Source organism: Mytilus californianus, unplaced genomic scaffold, assembly GCF_021869535.1.
Source record: "Mytilus californianus isolate M0D057914Y unplaced genomic scaffold, xbMytCali1.0.p SCAF_1, whole genome shotgun sequence".
NCBI lineage: Eukaryota > Metazoa > Mollusca > Bivalvia > Mytilida > Mytilidae > Mytilus > Mytilus californianus.
The window spans coordinates 113,685,743-113,709,501 of record NW_026262581.1 but is presented as its reverse complement, the minus strand read 5'-3'; the positions used below and the strand labels follow the sequence as shown (position 1 = coordinate 113,709,501).

At 32.5% G+C, this 23,759-nt stretch overlaps 1 protein-coding gene across 2 annotated transcripts in view; it reads right to left on the bottom strand.

Moving 5' to 3' along the window:
- LOC127730983 (R-spondin-2-like) overlaps window positions 1–23,759 on the bottom strand; it is a 52,774-nt gene that overhangs the window by 8,617 nt on the left and 20,398 nt on the right. For both annotated transcript variants that reach the window (XM_052239677.1, XM_052239686.1), the window contains exons 2-3: window positions 7,936–8,106; window positions 65–214 (exon numbers count right to left, since the gene is read on the bottom strand). In XM_052239677.1, coding sequence (XP_052095637.1) covers window positions 65–214; window positions 7,936–8,106 — 321 coding nt within the window. The remainder of the gene's footprint in view (window positions 1–64; window positions 215–7,935; window positions 8,107–23,759) is intronic.

Below are 23,759 nucleotides of genomic sequence, written 5' to 3'. Positions count from 1 at the left end.
TCCATGTCTGTAATTATTTTGATTTTTTGTTTTCAGAACTACATATTACAAGTATAAAAATTACCAAGAAGGCGGCAGTCTTTTGAGTAATTAGCGTAATAAAGTCCATCCGGGCAACTTTCAGTACAACGTCCACGGTATGATATGTAAGGATGTTTACACTGGGTGCAATAGCTATTACTAAAGCATGCATTACAGTGTTCTAGCTGACATTCTGAAAAAGTAAATATTAATTTACTTAGTAGTGTATTTTAGTAATGCAAGATTGTTATTACACACCTACTTTGGCAAGTATGGTGGCCAAAATGGTTTGCGTTTCACGTTTTGCGCTTTTGTTTTGCTTGTTTAGAAATAAAACAATAAAAATATTCTAAAGGTCAAATGCATGAAAATATCAATACTTGGGCAAATGTTTCAGAAACCATCTTTCTAATACAAGTTGTTGTGTATGAAGCTCTACTGAAAATAATACCTGTGCCTTTGATATATAAGGATAATAAAAAAATATTTGAGCCAAAGTTTTAAAGATTGATTTTCATTTCATTTGCTGTTATGTTCAAAGATATAAATTAAAATCTATACCGATAGAGAAAATATCAATTTGAAAGTTTACAAATAAAAGGATCGTACACGCATTGTTGAACGCCTCACCGTGACTTTGAGATGAAGAACAGAAATAAAAGCGCTGTTCCTTTGCTTTTTGTATTTTCTGCTGTGCATATACTGATTTTGTGTCATGGATGGATACACCATATCCTTTCTTTTCTGTTAATCTAAGTCGATAAACCACTGTTTTAACGAACTTTTCTTCATTTATTTATAAACTTGTTTATAAAACAAGGAGGTGTGGTATGATGGCGCTAGGCCAATGAAACAACTATCCACCAGAGACTAAATGACATAGAAGTAATCATCTATAGGTCACCACACGGCCTTCAACAATGGACAAAACCCGCAAAGCAAGCATGTTTTTGTTGTTTGATATAAAACATTATTTTATAAATATTTCTATTAAAGTCATGCAATGCGTGTGCTTAGGATTCTTAACGAGTTTATCCCTAAAATATAGGAGACGGATTAAGATAAGCTGAAAAAGCTGGTTTCCTTTGATGTTTAATGGAGCGAAAAAACGCGTAATGGTCGCACCCGGCCACCATAAGCCGGATTACTTATTGACAGGTGTATATATATTCCACCAACATTGTTAATGATTTAATTCTACACGTATCTTTACACTGCAGTCAAAAGGGGCCGTGGCAGACATAAGAAAATTAGTGATGAGGAGGATGAAGTACAGGCAATAAAGATATAAGATGTTGATATAAGAAGACGGGTGTCTTTTTCAGGTGAATGTGTCAAAATTGATCTGATGTACCTTTCCCTAGGCGCTTCAAGTTATTTTAATAACAAATCCTTACGAAAATTTATTCATCATCAGTCTTTCTACTCAGTATATATGACTTTTTCGTAGAATTTGGTAACACATATTCTTATGTTAAGGGTTTGTTGTACGTTTATGTTCTTCCTTGTTTGTCAAGGCATTGTTGTTGTTTTCGTTTTGTCTGGTGGTTTGTTATTTTCTGCTGGTTAGAATTGTATAACCTGGACATATTTGCAAACGTGCCAAGAATATGACTACTATCTAAATGGTCATATGACTACTATTTCTAAATGGTCGTATTTGGAAGTAAAATGAAATAATATTTTTTTTAGCAACAAAAAATTACATGTTATTTCTATCATTAGGCTTATTTTAGAGCACTTTATTGGTTTTATTCATTATTTCCTGATAATAATCACATCAAATTCCGAGACGTGGGTTTCTGAGTTTATGTCAAATACATTTCTCTGGGACTTTTACATAGATAGTTTTAATTACAACAATTCAAACTTTAATTCCAATAAAATGGTCATACGTATCATGAAAGAAAGCCCATCGAGTCTTCTGTCGATTGAGACCTTAACTTGGTAAGTGTCAATGATCCATTTTAAGATGAAAATTTTTGTAATGACACTTCAAAATTGGGACAGAATAAAATTCTTTCAATATTCAAATTTGTTATTTATATATTGAGGAATTGTGGATAGAAGAAACTATTTCGATTCTATGATATAACCATATATAAAAGATGCGCGTTTTATGTTTACAAAACGTGTACAATACTAGCTTCCCATGAGTAATGAAACATAGTCAATTCAGTTCCCATTTTATGAATAGTACTTTTATATGTTAACTAATGAGTCGCTTAAAATTATCATGGGTTCACTATAGTGCAGTGTCACACTGTCACGTAGTTATGCAATCATTATCATCTCTATGGAAAATTAGACAGCACGATCGTCCTTGGGCATTTCCGAATAACCTGATCTCAGTGTTATATTATCATAAAAATACATGAATACGTTTCAAATTAACCTTCATCTTTTCTTCTAGAATTTCAGGCAAAATATATACAGATATTAATTTTGGTTTAACGTCAATGGCATAGCAACAAAACAACATTCTTTAGAGTCTCGACCGCTCACTTTATATCTATGACAGTTGTCAATAATGATCGCTCATAAACCCGATAAACACAATATCCATAACTGTTGTTAAAATGGTTGTTCCCCACCACGATAAACACTTTACAGTCTCTTTAAAGCTGGAAACATTTGGCTATTTACAGAATTTCAACAATTTTTCATTCTTTTTTTTTAACTTATCTTAGTAACCGTTTTGTTAAAGTGAGTAATCCAAAAGTGATGTTTAAAGCAATTCATAAAACAGACACACAATGGCTTAATTGTAATGCAGTTTGTATAATACCAATAGTTGAGCGTTATGTTATGAAGAAGTCATAAATTGCTTTTTTAAGTGTTTTTGTGTGAAAATATTTAAACTACATTTGTATTTCAAAAATTTTATTTCGAAATAAAAATAATAGTAGTTTTAGCAGATTTTAACACATGTTATTGACACTTGTCCTGTCTATTGTTGGAGACTGAATACTGCCCTCACTATGTTTGTGGTTGCTTGTGTCGTTAGGTTACTGTCTAATTGATTTCTAACTCACGTTTCCTTTTATTCATATTCGTGAAATCTTATTTAATTGTCTTTGATTATTTCTTTGTATCAATGTAAACATTTTTATATCCTCAAAGTTTAATTTTAAACAAATAACTCGTAAGCAGCCTGTGTGAAATCAAGAAATTTGAGATATTTTAAGAAAGTAATTATTTGGTTATAAAGCTTTGTACAACATCTGAGATTTCACCAACATTGTATAGCTAACAATGTATGATATCCATGAAATGTAGAAGAATTTGAACCTTAACAACCGTCATGGGACTTTTGGGGTATATTTTTATTTGTTAAAGGTATACTCATGTATAATGGCAGATAGTGTCATGAACCAGCCTGTAGTACTGAAAGAAAGAACTAGATTGTATTGTTCTTTTTATTTCTTCATTTCCTGAAGACAATAGGCTGTTAATTGTTTCGGTTTGGTAAATATTATAACAAACAAAACAGTTGTCGTGAAAATTATAAAAGATATATAAAAAAAATTGAACACAGTAAAATGATCAGCAAATCTAAATCTAAATTGAAGTAATTGCCCTTGAATAATATTTTTTTGTCTTTTTGGGGGCTTTTTTTTTTATTTCCTTGAAACTATAACAGAGTGAGGGAAACTGTAAAACAGCAAAATGGTTCAGCAAGATCTGATATACAAATATGATGAGATAAGACCTTTTCAACTATTCTTTAAAGTTTTGTGTTTATGTTGTGCCGTTAAGCTACTATCCCAGGTTAGGGGAGGGTTCACCACTCACAAACATTTGTAACCTCGCCAGATTATATTCTTACATGTCCCAACACATGAGCCTGTAATCAGTGGTTGTCATTGGTCGTTGTCTGCCATATTATTTTTTTTTTTTTTTTTTGTTTACTATTATAAAAACAAACCATGCCGTTGGCTTTTTCTGTTTTGAATTGTTTCACATTTTACGATGTCGGTGCCTTTTATATCTTACTATACGGTATTGGTTTTGCTATTGATAAAGGCCTTACGGTACCCTCTAGTTGTGTACACCAATTTCCCTTAGTCACTGGTGGATAGTTGTTTCATTGGCAATCATGTCACATTTTTAGATAAATTATATAAAGGAAATTACCAATCGACTCCTTAAAGGAGTAATTGAGCTTACTTGACGATTTTTACCACAAATCTTTTTTTTTTTCTTTTTTTATACTTGTAAGAGTTTTTACTCTTAAATTACAGTTATAACACATTTTTGCATTATTCTAGAAACTATAAGAGAAAACAGCAAAAACTGATCAAATAATCAAGAATAATCGGTTACAATAAAGATGAAAACAAATATCAAAATGTGTTTCTCCAGATAAACAAATTAGGCTCGCGAGACCTTCTTGTTTTTATTCAAACTTCATGCTTTAATCCTTTGAATTTCTTATAAAAAATCAGTACCCGTTTTTTGTTTCAGAATAGTAGTAGCTTTGACGATATCAGGTATATATGCTTCCAAATGGGGTAAAAATAATTTTATACGGTATATAGAATGTTTTCGGTTGGCTCCAATCAGTATCATAATTTTTTTCCATTCAATGACTCTTCACAAGAAATTTGGTAGTTTGGCAATATTTAAAACTTTGTTTTTGTTTGTTTTATTCCGTCTAAATGTCGCTTTATAGTTACGGTGGCACTATGCATACTGGCGGCTAGTACAAGCAACCATGGATTCTAAATCTAGGAGAAAATGAAATTGACAGATAACACTATGGAGATGTGACACGATTGCCAATGAGACAACTAACTATCCACCTGAGTCCAAATGACGTACATGTAAACAACCTAATGTCACCGTTCGGCTTTCAACAAAGGACAAAACCCATAGATAGCTATAAAAGGCCCAGACATGAGTGAAAGAATTCAAACGAGAAAACTAACGGCCTCATTTCTGACAAAACAATTAAGGAAAACAGAAATTAAAGACAACAACCAACAGCAACCATTCAATAACAGCCTTGGGAGCAGGTACATAAAAAATATGGCGGGATTACAGCTAATAGATAAGTCATGTTCTCCCAGACTAAAGTATCAATTAGTATACATCCAAAAGATTTAGTGTAAAGACGTCATGAACAGTTTGAGAAACGCATGAACTTGTGCAATGCCAAAATGTAGTAAATAGTTTCTACAGGATCTAGGACAATAAGTTTACTGAACTGCATAGCAAAATATATTCTTGTTATATTTTGATTGATCGAAAACAAAATCAATTTTAGAACCGATAAAAAAATCTTACTGCGGTGTTGATTAACTTTAAGAATAAGGATCAATGAGTTAACATGAATCGTATTTAAGTTAACAGGCTTTATAAACAAAATCATTGTAAATATTAGACTGTGATATCTCGTTTTAATAACAGTTCTACAGGTACAGCCAACTGTTTGTATCTAAAAAAAAAGATTTAGTAAAAATTTTAAGTAATTTGTGGTAACGAAATCCCTGACTTAATAATTGACCAATTATACAAAAATTAAGGTAATTGAAATCTGAAGCGTTATTGAAGACACGGGCATACCAAACGATTTTGAAGTATTCACACAATAAGGAGCGACCAAAGGAACATCACCCTTCAAAAAAGGAAAATTAATAACAGGGAACGGATAATCGTATCTTCTGTCGTAAAGGAGAAGGTACGATAAGGCCACTTTTTTTTATTATTCGAAAATTAAAGACTATCATAAATATACCAAACGGAATTCTTCAAATGTTCATAACACATAAGTCTGTGAGAATTTTGTCTTGCATATTACTGTTAGGGCTTTAAACTTCTTGAAAAACATACAAAACTTCCTATATACACTGCCAAAATTGCATCATTTTGAGATCTTGTCATTGACATTTAGATATGATGAACAGCTTTAACCATAAAAATACCATTACAAGTTAAAATTAAAAAAACAATTGTTCAGAGAACAATTGAAGGTCTTTCCACATCAATTTTCTAAATAATTGATAAGAAGTTAATTCCGGTTTTCTTTAAGTAATTATTGGCCTCCAATCATTGGTTTCTTCATACTGATTCGAAAAATAAATGGTTTCTATGTACTTTTGTGTGAAATAAGGGAGATAATTAGCTACTTCCGGTTAAGTAAATGTCACTTCCGGTATCTTAGGATAGCTGTTTTTACACTGATTCCAACTATAAATGGTTTTTATATAATTTCGCCTGTAAAAAGGGAGGTTATAAGCTACTTCCTGTTTATCGAAGGTCACTTCCGGTCTCAAATGATAGGTCATATGTCACCCAACATTTTGCAAAAGACCCTATGGCTTTATCATGTACCATGTTGAAGTAATAATCAATTAACCTTGGCAATAACTGCTATATGATGTCATTGGATTGTTTTAGACAAAATGTATCATACCTTTATCACAATGAAAACGAACATTTTGCACTTGTTCTTTTATATGTATCTCAAAAAGTGTTAAAGAAAATCATAAAACAAGCAAAAGTCAAAATTGAGAACATGACTTTGACCTTTGACCTTGACCTAAAATTCATTTTTCTGAACCAAGGATCGATCACTTACCATTCATGCAATGCATTAATATATCACTTATGTAAAATACAGAAGGGGAAATAACTCTCATATGGAGTCTCCGTATCGCTTCGGTCAAAATTAGACAAAACATCCTGATAAATAACAAGCTATTTGTTAAAATAAATTTGTCTCTTTTTCGGTTACGGAGGAGAAGAACCCACAAGAAAACAGTGTTTTCGGAGATAACTCTTACACAGAAAAGTATTCGGTTAAGCAGGGTCATTTTCAAAGGCGCATAAACTGTTCGATATCATATACCAAACCTCTAAGCGACATCTTATGAAACAAAAATTACACGCAAGAAATAAAAGTGGCGGAAGAATAAAAAAAAAATATAAAAAAAAAAAAAATAATAATCAGATCAAAAGCGATAGGTCTTTCCACGAAAAAGTGGAAAGACCTAATAAGGAGATGTGGTATGATTGCCAATGAGACAAATATCTACCAAATTGGATGGACGCAAATGACGCAGTTGATAGCAACTAAATGTCGCCATACGGTCTTCAACAATGATCAAAAACCATACCGCATAACAAGTTTTAGAAGGCCCCGACATAACAAAATGGAAAACAATTCAAACAAGAAAGCCAACGGCCTGATTTATGTACAAAACAGCAAACAAACACAAATACAGTAATAAACGACAACCACTAAATTACAGACTCATGACAGGCATAAACACCATGTGGCGGGGTAAAACATGTAAGGGGCGCCCAACCATTCCCCTAACATGGGACCTTGGTGTAACAGCACAACATACGAACAAACTATAAATATCAGTTGAAAAGGGTTTGACTCATTAGATCGATACAAAGCAAAAGAAACAACTATCATAAACACTAAAAACATCTATTTTGTCAAAACCTATGTGTAAAATAGTCATTTTAGATCACATATGTTAGCTTCAACACGTTTATGGCATCACAATTGACGTTTCTGCACTTAAGTGTCTAGATTATATTAATTTGTTCAATTATCAATCAAACTAACATAGTTTTGATAGGCTTGAGTAATTTTACTAATTTTTTTTTAATTTCGGGGGCCAAATGATGGTTCTTATTATACCTCCTTTATTTTGTAAAGGGTTTCACACAACAGAATTTTTTCAGTATTGTTAGGTGTTTTTTTTTCTTTCTTAAATGTGTGGGCTTGACGGAAGAAACATTGGACCATTCTTTGAAACCATCAGATTGTTCCGTGTACATTGCTTCAGTGCGAGGATGACACTTAAAAAACGTTAACGACAGACCAAGGACCACTAAAACAAAGATATGGCATGTGAGCTATGATATTTCTCCACAAATAACTAATTTACTTACTATTACAAATACTATAGTCTTCGTGTCGAACTCCAAAATACCCCTTAGGACAACTATGTATGCAATGTCCAGTCTGCCTCATTCCTGTACGGGCAAGGTACAAAAACAAACGTGGTCTACATTTATAACATCCGTTCACTTCTGAACACCGTATACAGCCACTACTACAACCTGAAATAAATACAGAACGAGTTCTTACATGTGTACTGTTTGTTTGCTGGGATAGTGCGCAATGCAAAGTTTTCGTCATCACCCTTTATTTGCATAAACATTGCAATGCTGTACCAGTTTTTACAAGACTCACCATCGTGTTAAACTGGCCTTTACTCATAAATGTCAAACAACAGACAGAACAATTTTTCATTTATTTCATTGCATATGGGTCGATTTTCAAAAGACTAAAGCTTTCGGATCTAACATATACATGTAGTTTCGATTTGAATAAAAAGAGATGAGAGGTATACGTTTATGATACAGTAATTCAGCAACATTATATATAAACCCCCAAAAAGAGACATTTAGAGTCTTTACTACTTTGCAAACTCCAGACTAAATTATAAAATATAAAAACAAGTCATCTTTTAAATTTAATCACGAATATGCCAAAATAGGAAATAATACACGCACACATTGCGATGTGTTTGTGCGTTGTCCGGACACAGAAACGGTTATCTGTACTATTTATATAACTGTAACATGGAGAATGTAAAGTCAAAAGTCCGGTCATACGATTTCAACAAGACTTAGTGTCAGAGACTATTTTCACAAAATATCTTAAAAATAAAATTGATTTTAAGTTATGCTGAAATGTTCATGACTTACAATATTCTTACTCGTCACAGGTTCTTTATCGTCCCGAGTGTATATTCGTGTTCTAAATAAGACTACAACAACTAACTTCAACACCAAATTATATTTAGAAAACAACACTAGGATAGAAAAATGCAACCACATTCACGTGTCTGTCACAAATCAGGAATCTTTTAAGTGGATGTCTTTTGTTTTTTATATCTGAATACTTTTGTAACTATTGTTGGAGACCTCTAGATGTCTTTTGGATCGATGATTACCCCAGTTTTCCTTTGAACCTTCATACATGAACATGTGATGGGGGGTTTACGTTTTTTAATACTCAACTCTTTGATCATATCAGTGGAATAACCAAAGGTACCTAGTAAACAGTATGTAATAATAATCAGAAAAAAACTCGACGATATTACAGACGACATAAAACCGAAAATCATACTCAAAGTTAGCGAAAGCAAGCGTAATGTACTTAATCTGCTGGTATAGCTATCCAACATTCTTATATCGGCAACTGAGTAAATGTGCCCAGAAAGTCGATGCAGTTAAGAAAATAAAATGTTTTGTATTTTTTTTGTTTCAGACTATGTTAATAAATCAGCTCTAAATTCTAAATATTTTTAATATCTAAAAGAGGTATTTGTATAGAAAGCATATTTTAATTCTTTCTATACCATCTTGGAATCAAACCATACAGTTCTAATTATTTTGTCTTATTTTAAAATAAATCTCCCAACACGATATTGCTTTTCCTAGTTCAATCTAATTTAATTGAAATATCATTCATTACAGAAACGAGGTTTAAATGCGCATAGGAATCAATAAATAATTGCCTTGTTACATTTGAGATGCAAAGTCTTATGCACTTATGTTTTTCGTGTTTAAAACAGACATTTACATCATTTATTGAATGGTGACACATGGTTTTAATACTGATCTGTGTGAGGTAGTTAGAAAATGTATACCCTTTTTATCTACTTTCTTACACTTTGTATACATAAAAATCAACAATAACTCTGTGGATGTAATGTTCGTTTTATCAGGTAGATAATTATTGCATAGCCACTAAATATCAACCAAAAGTAAAAGAGTATTAACAAACATAACGCACTTTAAGGTAAATTCAAAAGGAGGAAGTCCATAAAACCTGACGAAATCAAATGCTCGACTATATCAACCAACTGAAAATATGGAAAACAACTGTCATATTCCTGACTTGGTACAAGCATTTCCGAAGAAATTGACGGGTACAACCTAGTTTTATAGCTAGCTAAAACGTGCAGTAATTGACAGGCATTGCACTATCTATAGTGATATATTACTTGAAAATCTGAGGTTGACAGCAGTTAAACACGAAGATGATCTTTCCATCTTTCCAAGTTATAGTGATAAATATTAAAGGGTTATGTTGTTGTACAAATGCTGACTGATATCATATCTCGTATAATAACTATTGAACCAAGATTGCAATGCAACGAAAAGGCCAATAATTATAAAACATTCTTGCATATGTTATGGTTTTTCCTGCAAACAAGGAAGAACTAAAACCTGAGAACAATTTCTTATATCTAAGCAAGAGGATAAGTTTGATAGTAAAGACGAAGGACCAATTTTCCCTGTATTTGTTTCATTCTCATTCGCAGGGTCAAAGGTATTCAAATCCCACTGGAAATTGAACATTATCATCTATTTAGTACTATAAAAAAAATAAAACCAACAATTTTGAAAATGTTTCCATAAAATAAACATGCTACGATGACCTTTAGTTGTTAACTTTTACGTCCTTTTGTCTCTGATGGAGAGTTGTCTCATTGGCAATCATACCACATATTCTTATTTTATATGCTATTTAGCGCTTCATGGTGCTAATGAATGCAATTTGATACAAAATTACAGATTTTACATATTTTTGTCAAGTTAAATCGACGGATGACGCTAACCAAAAAATTAATGCAGTGGTATCCGATGACAATACATGTCTTTACTCCGAACATAATTTTGGTTTTGGTTAACGAAGTTTTATATATTTTGGAGTTAAATACTCATAATTGCAGGTTTTGATCAGTTTATAAGTAACCTACGATACTGTTAAAACCTTACATACATTTTGATACTGTTGATAAGTCAAGATCGAAAGACTTTTTATAAAAATGGCACTTGTGTGAAACAAATTTAGAAAAATTGGCCCTACCTCATTTATTCTCAATACCCGATTATATCAGGATAAAAAATTTAATGAAAACAATTTAGCTTTGTTTCAGAGTGTTTTTCAGATTGTTTATCAGCGAATTAACATTTATCCCCGAAATACAAAGATTCAATTCTATATATAATTCAATGCTAAGGTATAATCCTTGCAAGTAGCATTAAGTCAGATAGTTTTTTAAAGTTGCTCTTGTATGTTTTATGACTATTTTTCATTAACTATTTGTATGTCTAATCAAATAAAAGAACAGAGTTCCAATGTCCCCCGCGTTGCACATAATTTATCTATCCAAGGTACAAGGGCAATAACTAAAAAAAGCACTTTTTTGTTCTTTGAAACTTTTTATTAATATCTTAAGAGAAATGAAGACTTCAGAGCAAATGCAATGCGATTCCATTATAATTCATATTTCCAAGGGGCATAACTCGTTAAAAATATTTGATCTGAACTTATTTTCGAACGTGTCAAAGACATTGCTGATATAAACCTATGATATAAGTTTCATAAAATTCTGGAAAGAATTGAACACACGAGAGCGATAACATTGCAATTTTCCATATACTAGTAAGCAATATTTTCAAAGAGCATAACTCTTTTAAACATAATTGATTGGCACTGATTTTTAAACTCTTCAAGTACATTGATGATATAAACCTTTAATATAAATTTCATAAAAATCTGGAAAGAACTGTACACATTAGAGCGCTCATAAGCCAATTTTCCATATAATCAATATTTCAAAGGACATAACTCTTTTAAAAATTATTGATCGGCACTGATTTTCAAATTTGTCCAAGACATTACTAATATAAACCTATGATTTAAGTTTCATAAAATTCTGTCAAGAATTGTAAATATGAGAGCGCTAACAATGCAATTCTCCAAATAATCTATTTTTCCAAGGGGCATATCTCTTTTAAAAATAATTGATCGGCACTGATTTTTGAACTCGTCCAAGAAATTGCTGATATTAACATATGATCGATGCAATTTTCCATAAAATTAATGTTTCCCAAGGGACATAACTCTTTAAAAATTATTGATCGGCACTGATTTATAAACTCGTCCAAGACATTGCTAATATAAACCTATAATATAAGTTTCATAAAAATCTGGCAAGAATTGTACACTTGAGAGCGCTAACAAGACTGGACGGACGGACAGACAAGACGGACGGACGGACGGACGGACGCCCGGTATTTCCATGTCTCCCGCAACGTGTTACGCGGTGGACAATTAAGAGGCGAGACTTAAATAAAGCATTGTCTTGTCTTGTCTAGAGAGATAAACCACAGAAGTTATAAAAGCAAAAGAAGAGTGAGATTTTCCAGTCTGTATTCATATTCTTGTAAATCCATAAAATTAATAACAAGACAATAATTATGTACAGAATATAATCACTGTTCCCATACATCTGTGTATCTATTCAGTTTTTTTCAAAATTTTATGTTGATTTAGTTTTTTCATTGTTAAGCATTTTTTAAACAATCAGCATTATTTGCAAATTACCGTTTTGTATCGTTCGTTCGAATTTAGTTTCTGAAATTTTTTTTGGTCGATATAACTTCATATGCTGTATTGAGACTTTAACATGCAAATCATATTCGTGATTCATAAAACTAATTGATGATAATTATAATGATTGTTACAATAAAATATCAATTTTACACGCCTAAAGATTTCATCGTTAGAATCATTAATATATTGGTGTCTTGTGGTGGTGATAGCATGAAAATCAACTCAACTCACTTAAGTAACGACAGATGATAAAATTATTTCGTCAATTAAGATATCTTTCTTTGTATGACTTCTTCATTTTTACGGAAGTTAAATTATACGTATCGTAGCAAGGATAATCTAAGCACTCATTACACCGCTCAAGTTAGAAAACAAATAGCCGAAATCCCAAACATATTGCCAGACATACTTCAAAGATGCATCACTTTTTCGTTTCTTTTTTTTTTCTCATCTCCCTTGAAAAAATATGACCTTTGTTTCTGTTATTTATCCTCTGTAAGAATTACCAGGACTCTATTTACATTTATGTCTTTGTTTTATGAATGAAATAAAAAATCATGAATTGGTTTTCATAAAAGATAGTAACATCCATTTATTTTTGTATGATTCTTCAGATTTCACGTCTTAAAGACATGAAGCACTCGAAATCTTTGAACAGTTTGATAAACATACTTCTAACAGCTTTAATCTCGTCAGATACATTTTGTTTTCTTATTCTTATCTTTGATGTCTCATAGACTAATACCAATCAATCTAAAATTCATTTTCCTTTAGTATTTTGCATATACAAAACGTTCAAGGTATGCTTTACTGTATATCACAGCTTTTGATTGCTAGTGTTTAATCGCCGACATTTCATTAGAACATAATAAAAGAATTTCTCCCGACAAAATGATGGAAAAAAAACAGAGAGAGAGAAAAGCAATATTTTAGATAAATATATATAGATATTTCTAGAATGAATGTGGATTAATATGTTATGATGAATCAATATTACTGCCAAGTTGTGTTGCAATTTAAAATTCATACAGATATCTTAATATTTTCTTCTTTTTCAAATACTCTATGTTGCGTTCGTCAATTTTAGTTCTTTTCCCATACAACCGTTTTTAAAGGTTCTGAGATTTTTTTCTTCCGTGTGTGCTCTTTTTTAAGACTCGCATTTTAATCTTAATACCGGATGCGACTAGTGGAGCAGGGAAAACTTACCTTTCTGGAGCACACGAGTTCAACCCTCGGTTGTTAATGTGGTTTGTATTTTCAATCTTTAGGTTTCTGTGTAGTGTTTTTTTAATGTTGTTCATCTTTTTGTCTTTTTATTTTTATCATTGTGTTGTCTGTTTCTCCCTTGATATCTTCTCTCTCTCTTTAAACCGAAGGCTGTTTGATAAAAATAGTTAATTTGATTTCTCATCATTTTCCTCAGAATAAATCTATGGCTTAAAGTTGTGATAATTATCTACGTAATGTTGCAATTTCTCCTTCGGCTCTTTAATGAAAAAAACATTGATGGTATCGGACAATCATTGAACTGATTCATATGTCTCATCTTAAAAACACATTTCACAGGTATTTGATTGTTACCAACCATTCCTGTGGCATGTTTCTGGTAGTTAGTAAGCGCTCCGGTGACAGGTGTTTTAAGTAGTTACCAATACCTCTAGTGACAGGTGTTTCTGAAAGTTACCAATCACTCTTGTGACAAGTGTTTCTAATGGTTACCAATCACTCTGTTTCTGGTAGTTACTAATCACTCTTGTGACAGGTGTTTCATGTAGCTACCAATCACTCATATGACAGATGTTTCTGGTAGTTACCAATCACTCCTGTGACAAGTGTTTCTGGTGGTTACCAATACCTCCTCTGACAGGTGTTTCTGGTGGCTACAAATCACTCCCGTGACAGGTGTTTCTTGTAGTTACAAATCTCTCCCGTGACAGGTGTTTCTTGTAGTTACCAATCACTCCCGTGACAGGTGTTTCTGGTTGTTATCAATCCCTCTTGTGACAAGTGTTTCTGATGTTTACTAATCATACATGTGACAAGTGCTTTTGGTAGTTACTAATCACACTGGAAAGATGTTTCTTGAAGTTACCAATCACTCATGTGACAAGTGCATGTTTCTGATGGTTACCAATCACTTCTGTGACAGGTGTTTCTAATGTTTACTAATCATACATGTGACAGGTGAATTTGGTAGTTACCAATCCCTCCGGTGACAGATGTTTCTAGTGTTACCAATCACTCATATGAAAAATGTGTCTGGTAGTTACTAATAACTAAGGTGGTAGGTGATTCAAGTACCTTCCAATCCCTCATGTGACAGGTGTTTCTGGTAATTACAAATCCCTCATGTGACATATGTTTCTGGTGGTTACCAATCACTCATCATGTGACAGTTTATTCTGGTAGTTATCAATCACACCTGTGACAGATGTTTCTGGTAGTTACCAATCACGCCTGTGACAGATGTTTCTGTTGGTTACCAATACCTCCAGTGACAAGTTTTTTTGTAGTTACCTATCCCCTCAGTGACAGGTGTTTCTAGTTTTTATCAATCACCCATGTGACAGGTGTTTATTGTGGTTACTAATCCCTTCTGTGACAAGTGTTTTTGTGGTTACCAATCACTGCGACAGGTGTCTCTTGTCGTTACCAATCATTCCTGTGACAGGTGTTTCTGTAAGTTACCAATCACTTCTTTGACAGGTTAATCTGGTGGTTACCAATATCTCCAAAGACAGGTGCTTTTGGTAGTTACAAATCCCCCCTGTGACAGGTGTTTTTTGTGGTTACCAATTACTCCGGCGACAGGTGTTTCTTGTGGTTACCAATCACACCGGTGGCAGGTGTATCTTGTGGCTACCAATCAATCATGTGACAGGTGTTTCTGATGGTTACCAATCACTTGCGTGACAGGTTATTCTGGTGGTTACCAATACCTCTAGTGACAGGTGTTTCTGGTAATTACAAATCCCTCATGTGACATATGTTTCTGGTTGTTGCCAATCACTCCTGTGACAAGTGTTTCTGATGGTTACCAAAACCTCCCGTGACAGATTTTTCTGGTGGTTACCGATCACTCCTGTGACAGGTGTTTCTAGTGGTTACCAATCACTCATATGACAAATGTGTCTGGTGGTTACCAATACCTCATGTGACATATGTTTCTGATGGTTACCAATCACTCCTGTGACAAGTGTTTCTGGTGGTTACCAATACCTCATGTGACAAGTGTTTCTGGTGGTTATCAATATCTCATGTGACATATGTTTCTGGTGGTTACCAATCACTCCTGTGACAGGTGCTTCTGTTGGTTACCAATCACTCCTGTGACAGATGTTTCTGGTGATTTCCAATACCTCCAGTGAGAATTCTTTCTTGTAGTTACCAATCACTCCTTTGACAGGTGTTTTTTGTGGTTACCAATTCCTCCTGCGACAGGTGTTTCTAGTGGTTACCAATTCCTCCTGCGACAAGTGTTTCTGGTGTTTACCAATCCCTCCTGTGACAGGTGTTTCTGGTAGTTACAAATCACTCCTGTGGCAGGTGTTTCTGATGGTTACCAATCACTCATGTGACAGATGTTTCTGGTGATTACCAATACCTCCAGTGAGAAGTCTTTCTTGTAGTTACCAATCCCCCCTGTGACAGGTGTTTCTAGTAGTTCCCAATCACTCCTGTGACCTGTGTTTCTAGTATTTCCCAATCACTCCTGTGACAGGTGTTTCTAGTATTTCCCAATCACTCCTGTGACAGGTGTTTCTAGTATTTCCCAATCACTCCTGTGACAGGTGTTTCTAGCATTTCCCAATCACTCATGTGACAGGTGTTTCTAGTATTTACCAATCACTCCAGCGACAGGTGTCTCTTGTAGTTACCAATCACTCTTGTGACAGGTGTTTTTTGTGGTTACCAATCCCCCCTGTGACAAGTGTTTCTGGTAATTGCCAATCATACATGTGACAGGTGTTTCTGTTTTTTACCAATCACTCCTGTGACATTTGTTTCTGTTAGATATAAAAGTGAATGATTGTCCAACTCAGTCAAAGATCTTGCTGGCAGATTCCTAAACCATGTGTATCTGGTATTAATAGTTTGTTAATGATTCGCTTTAATGTTCTATGCATATATACATTTGTTTATTCTTTTCTACAAATTGTTCTGTTAATGAGCCGTTATTACCTACAAAGCTTATAGTTTCAACAGTTTGTTAAACAGATTTATTGTCGATTTTCAAGTACTTTTTTGTCTTTACAGGAACCCTTTAATCCGTTTGTTAGAAGTAGAGAACAGTCATCAAGGTGAAACAGCAAAGAAGACAAGAAATATGGCAATATAAAAAAAAATATAATCATATTCTCACTAGGAGGTATGTCGTATTAACCCCGCTTATTTACGATGCCCACTTTGCAAAACTGCTTTAAAAAAAATATAGACTCTAGAATTGCAGTATTCATTGTGAATAATCACACGGAATAATACACAGTTCGTGCAATGGGCAACATCCATTCGTATTAATGGATCTAGTTTTCATCTATTTTCGGTAATATATGTTTCTGGAAATTCCTATAAAAACAAAATATTTAATTTTCCTGTAAATAAATATTGTTTCTTTTTTTTCAGAATTTCTTCTGTTTAAAATTTAAAACTGAAAGCTTTAAACTGAATATTTAAAATTTTCAAAATTAATCTTTCCACGCGAACCATGCTATCTGGATAATTCTCTACGCAAATAAATTTCTCGTTATCAGAAAGATAGCAACATTTAAACCTTTTCTATTAATGGTACCAATTTTAAAAGTTAGAAGATAATGCATGCGAAACAATAAGTATTCTTGCATTAACAATTATTAGAAATTAGTTTTGCGTGTACTTTTAATGACCCAGAATTTAACCCCTAAACAAAGGATAGCATATCAGATATGTTGGTACTTATAAGTTTCCTTTGATCTAAAATCGTGTAATTACTTTTTAAGCGATGTTTCGCAAGACATCCTGCCATTGTAAAGTTATGTTGCGAATAAACAAAAGGGTGTACTTACGTTATGACAATTCCATTCCACTAGACAACAATCTGGATAATTTTTAAAACATACAACAAATTATGCAAACATCGACAATAATTTTCTATAAACCACAAGACTCAAGTACTTCAACGGGATATAGTCCCAAGATTTATGTTCAAAGCCAAAATATATGATAATTGGAAACAACAGTTAAAGATTCAAAACGGTTTCTCAATTTTGTCACTGAAAATTTCCTTTTTATACTTCCCGTATTTTTAGTCAAGCGCCAAGATCATCTTTGGGAAATACTTCCAAAATAAAGCCAAAATATATGAGAATCAAAAACTTTTAAAAAGAGTTGAAGATTCGAAACGGTTTCTTAATTTTGTCACTGAAAATCTCCTATTTGTTGTTTCCATATTTTCAATCAATCATCAAAATGCTGATTTAATGCACTTTTGGTATCTTCAGGACTAATAATCAATCAGACTGGGCGTCTAATAATATTATTGAAAGGTCACAGATGCGCATTTTTCAAACAGTAATGTCTCTTCGTGTCATGTTTTGAAAATATACAATTAACAACGCGCAAGTTTAATCCGTTTAAACAACAAGAGACGCTAGCGACAAAGAAAGTACGTATCCACATACACAAACAGAATGAGTTTAAAGTACCCAACTTAAAACTTGGAATTACATTATCAACTTTCAACCTCAGAGGATAGTTTTTGGTAAACTCCGGGAATTAATGAACTCCAAAAAGCGTTTTTATTGATTGTTACTGCAGAAAAAATAACTATCTTGTAGCAAAAATACATAACACGTTCAATAGCACATGAGTGGTCATTAAAGCAAATTTAGTTAGCGAGTATTTTGACAGTTCTGTTCTACAAGGCTGCAACCGAGACAAGACTTGTCATATCGCTGTCTTCAATGGTAAATGCTCCATCAAATATAATCATAGCATCTCTGTATGTAAAAAAAAAAACAATGTGCATTACGTCTGGCCTGATTTCAGTTTTGAAATATAATTCATAGCGTTACTTTCCGTTATACATGCATATTTGTTTCTACACAAAGAACAAAATATGAAATGAATTGAATATAAGGTATTAAACAGACAGATAAAAGGGGGGTTGGTAACAACTGAAATCACATTATATAAACCCCAGTGTGCTGAAAGGGCAATCGTATCCTGCTATTCGTGCAGCGTCTGTCATACTAATTCAAAGTCATTTCATTTGATAAGTTTCACCGGAAATTACAGGACAAAACCGTTTATCATCACAAAGACAAAGTGGACATGTGGAATTTACGACAGGCTAAACATATAAGTAGTAATTTTAGAAAATTGAGGAACTATGACAATGATATTGTAAGTAAAACTTACAAAGGGGTCATTTTGTTTCTTCTTATATTCAAGGTCCTAAGATTCTTCTGCTATTAAACAAACTATGACAATGATATTGTAAGTAAAACTTACAAAGGGGTCATTTTGTTTCTTCTTATATTCAAGGTCCTAAGATTCTTCTGCTATTAAACAAACTATTGTTTTCCAGTTGCACTTCCAAATTTCTCACTCTTCTTCCAAGTCACCCCACCTTGCAGAACATACCTAATGTATTAATTTTTAATAGTTTTTCGTCCCGATATTTATGAAGACTTAGTAATTGTTACTGGACATTAAGCGAGCAACACTAAATCAATCTTCTTATATCATAATATACGAGTAGACTTTATTTGTTAAAACATGCTCTGTCATAACATACCAGCAAATGTTTTGTTTTTTCTTAGATAACAAATCCAAGTAGTAATCATATAGATATAAGAAGATGTGGTATGAGTGCCAATGAGACAACTCTCCATCCAAGTCAAAATTTATAAAGGTAAACCATTATATGTCAAAATACGGTCTTCAACACGGAGCCTTGGCTCACACCGAACAGCAAGCTATAAAGGGCCCCAAAAATTACTAGTGTAAAACCATTCAAACGGGAAAACCAACGGTCTAATCTATATAAAAAACAAGAAACGAGAAACACTTATGAACCACATCAGCAAACGACAACTACTGAACATCAGATTCCTGACTAAGGACAGGTGCAAACAATTGCAGCGAGTTTAATCTCTTTCTAAGATGACTTCATTTAGCGAAAGTTTGAAACATGGACAAAAAAACACAAAAAGTCGATATCATTTGAAATATAAAATTTGAGTCAAAATAATGACACATAAAGAGTGCAATGTAAAGAATATTATACAATTAGCACTTTGTTTTGATTTGTTTATTTTTATCAGCATTTTGTAACACCCTTGTGTAAAATCTGTAATGTATTTCACACAAACTGTTTATATGCTTTACATATTTATGTTTACCATTTGGTAATTAAGCAGTGAGAAAGATGAACGATGTATTTAACTTGCAAAATCTTGAATTGTAAATTAAGGATTTCATAAATAGAATGAATTATTATTGCAAGTCACCTCGGAAAAAAACTAAAAGACCATACAATAATTAAACCATAATTACAATTTATCATAGAATAAATCGACTGATAATACTGGGCTTTAAACAATAACGTAATTGCATGCGGCCTTGTGTTCTGATTTGTGGAATGGGCATTAGCTACGGTTATGACAGTAACAGAATTATATAATTAAATGTAGATTTATTTTTGTCTTTTAAGATTTACAAGAAAGGAATATTGAATAATTATTCGTAATAGCAGTCACTTTGTTTGAATTTTGTCAATATAAGCCAAAATGATTTGGCTGAAACTTTATCGACTTGCAAGACAATAATTCAACGTATTCAGGTCCATACCAAGGGCTAGGTTTTTAAACTTGTTGACAGTTCATACATATAATTCTACGGACGAACATACCTAATGAACTTTGTAACAAGGCCTCGCGCACTGAAAGAATATAACGTTATATTCTAATATAGTCTTAAACAAAGTCGACAGACATTTCCAGTTCCGATCAAGTAACGAATACACCATATACACATTCTTTTAGGAGTCGTATTCTGCGATGGCATACATAATTTTTATTGGTTATAGATAAGTAAGATTCTTGATGAATTTTTTATTGATAGAGGAATCCGAGTACGTGGATACAACCACAGGAAAACTTACATTTTTTTTCAACTATGATCGGCTCAGAGTTAACAGGCTAGTGTTTACTTCATATGTATACTACTTGGACTCCCCGACAAGTTATAAAGAAGTCGTTAAATCAATTATACATATCTTCTGTATTCTTTCTTTTTTTAATAACCAATTTGTTTGCTCCAGATGACCATTTAGACAATAAATGTCTCTTCAGTGATGATCGAGGCATATTTGAAAATCCAAAACTTATTAAGAGCTTAGAAAACAAAGTATAGCCAGGGTCGGGCAAGGAATTAGAGCTTTGCATGAGGGAGATATATTTCTTAATTCAAAATCATTTCCAAAAAATGTAACAGCAAATTTTAATGACACAATATCCGTATATCCATGCCAGTAAGCGAATAAATCATGTATTTACACATATGAATGACAAGAGAAGAGATATCAGTAAGTTACTGTTATGAAACATTACTTTGATAGAAACATTACTGTACAACACTTTGATAGAAACATTACTGTACAACACTTTGATATAACTTTCTCAGTATACACAACAAACAATGTTAACGACTAACATCTATTTCCTTTGAAACAACATTGTTTTATTGATTGATTAATTGTTGTTCGCTTTGGAAAACAGAAGCAAAACCCTTAATTATGATTTTATTTCGAACATATCTATCTAATCTAAAACAATAATTATAAACTCTAAAACAAAAATGATAAATTAAAATCTATGACTATATATATAATCATTCTTTGGTTTTGCTGTAAATTCTCCTGAAAATCGCTGTTGTAATAGCAACATGGTGATAGAAATCAAATTGCAATGATATAGAAATAAAATAACTAGAAAGCTAAAAGAGAGGCGAAAGATACCAAAGGACATTCAAACTCGTAAGTCGAAAATAAACCGACAACGCCAAGGCTAAAAAAAAGACCAACAGACAAAAAAATAGTACACAAAACACAACATAGAAAACTAAAGAATGAGCAACACGAATCCCACCAAAAACTAATATTTTCAAAAGAAATAACAGAATAAAAATGTTTGCAAGAATTGAATTATACATTCCACATACAAATGCTGAACGGGTTATCACATTATACATACTACAAACAATTGCTGTACATCTTATCACAAAGTGTATTTTTTGTCTGTAGCCAAACATTGAAAATATCAGTGAAAGTCTGATTTTTATATGTCAAAAGTTGCACTGACATGATTGACTAATGCAACCTCTAACAGACACTTTAAAATTTCGCGAAATAACGAAACTTATTTTGTAAGATTGGTTGTTAAGCGCAGGCCAGGTCATTACAAATCACTTAATTCTTAATTAAATAAATGTATGAATGTTGTCACATTTCTAAAAATATAAGAAATTACTTAAAGGGTCAATAATACGCCCATTTCTCGGATTAAAAAGTTAATTTCTAGTACGTTTTCGGACTGGTTGACAAAACAGTCAACTATTTGGTAATGGTTTGACGAAATACTACACGGAAGTTTTTAAAATGAAATATATTTTTCCACAACTCAGGTTAATATGGTCTCCTTTGAACACTTTTATGTCATTACTATGTATTGGCTACCTAAACTACACAAAAAAAAACATCGTTTCCTCCCGGCTTCTATCAAGTGGTCTACAACCATTCATTCTGTCTTTTAAACAAGTTCTCTGACAATTAAAAAAGTACTAGTATTAAAGGAGAAGGTCCGGTCAGGGCTAATTTTGGCTTAAAATTTGAAGTACATTTGACGAAAAGATTTTTGACATTTTTTAAACACTTAAATGTTTACTTCAGTCAATTCGATTAGTTAAAGATTTGAACTGATTTGGTCCTGAAAGACGCTCAAAGTCAACCTTATATATGAAATATCTATCAATTATGCCAGAAAAGCTCACTTTTCATATGTGATTTAAGACAACTGACAATAATTTAATTTTGGATGTAACACGTCTTCTGATTGGCAGAAAGTGTTTTGTCTATCAGCTCATAGACATAATTTTGTCATGTGACCGTGACGTCATCAACGTTTTTATCATGATTTACTCCTTTTTATAATTAAATTATAAGGAATGACTGTAATATTTTTTCTGTCTATTCGAAATAACCTAAAAAATGTGGTACACACTTTTAAATAACCCGCTACGCGAGTTATTCAGTGTGCGCCACATTTTTGATGTTATTTCTTCATAGACAAAAAAAATATTACAGTCATTCCTTAATTAACATAATGTCTATTAACTTAAAACATTAATTTGTCTCTTTAATTTTTTACCTCAAGTGTACAAAAAGAAGACCTCTTCAAATATTGTTTTCCAATTTTAAGTGTATTCTGACGTAGAATCATATCCCTTAATTTAAATCAATGATTCAATTTCAAACATATCTAAAACAATAATTATAAATTAAACCTATGACTATAATTATTCTTTGGTTTTACTGTAAATTCTCCTGAAAATCGCTGTTGTAATAGCAACAGGATGATAGAAATCTAACTGCAATGATATTGAAAAAAAATAACTTTAAAGCTAATATTTTTAAAAGAAATAACAGAATAAAAATGTATGCATGAAATTTATTATACATTCCACATACAAACAATTGCTGTACGTCTTATCACAAAGTTTATTTTGTGTCCGTAGCCAAAAATTGAAAATATCAGTATAAAAATAAGGAGATGTGGTATGATTGCCAATGAGACAACTATCCACCAAAGTTCAAATGAAGTTGATGTAAGTGTCTGCTTTTTATATATCAAAAGTTGTAGTGACATTTCCTTCGAACGTTTTGGCTAATGCAACCTCTAACAGACACTTAAATTTTCGCCCGAAATTACAAAACTTATTTTTTAAGATTGTTTGTTATGCGCAGGCCAGGTCATTAAAGACAGATTCATCCTATTGTATATGTTTGTGTTAACGGGGGAAATCTGATTTAAAAAAAGAAACTAACCCAAAAGGAACTTATTTAAATAAAATATGATAAACAGCAATAATTGTTATTTTTAAAATTTTGATATTTCAGTTTCACACAGGATACTCTATACAATAATTACACGACAAACGAGACGATTTATCGTTCCTTGTTGTTAATTTTCGGGTTTTTTTTTTAATGTAATGTTCCTTTGGCCTTCCTTAAAGTATTTATATTTCCCAACTCGTT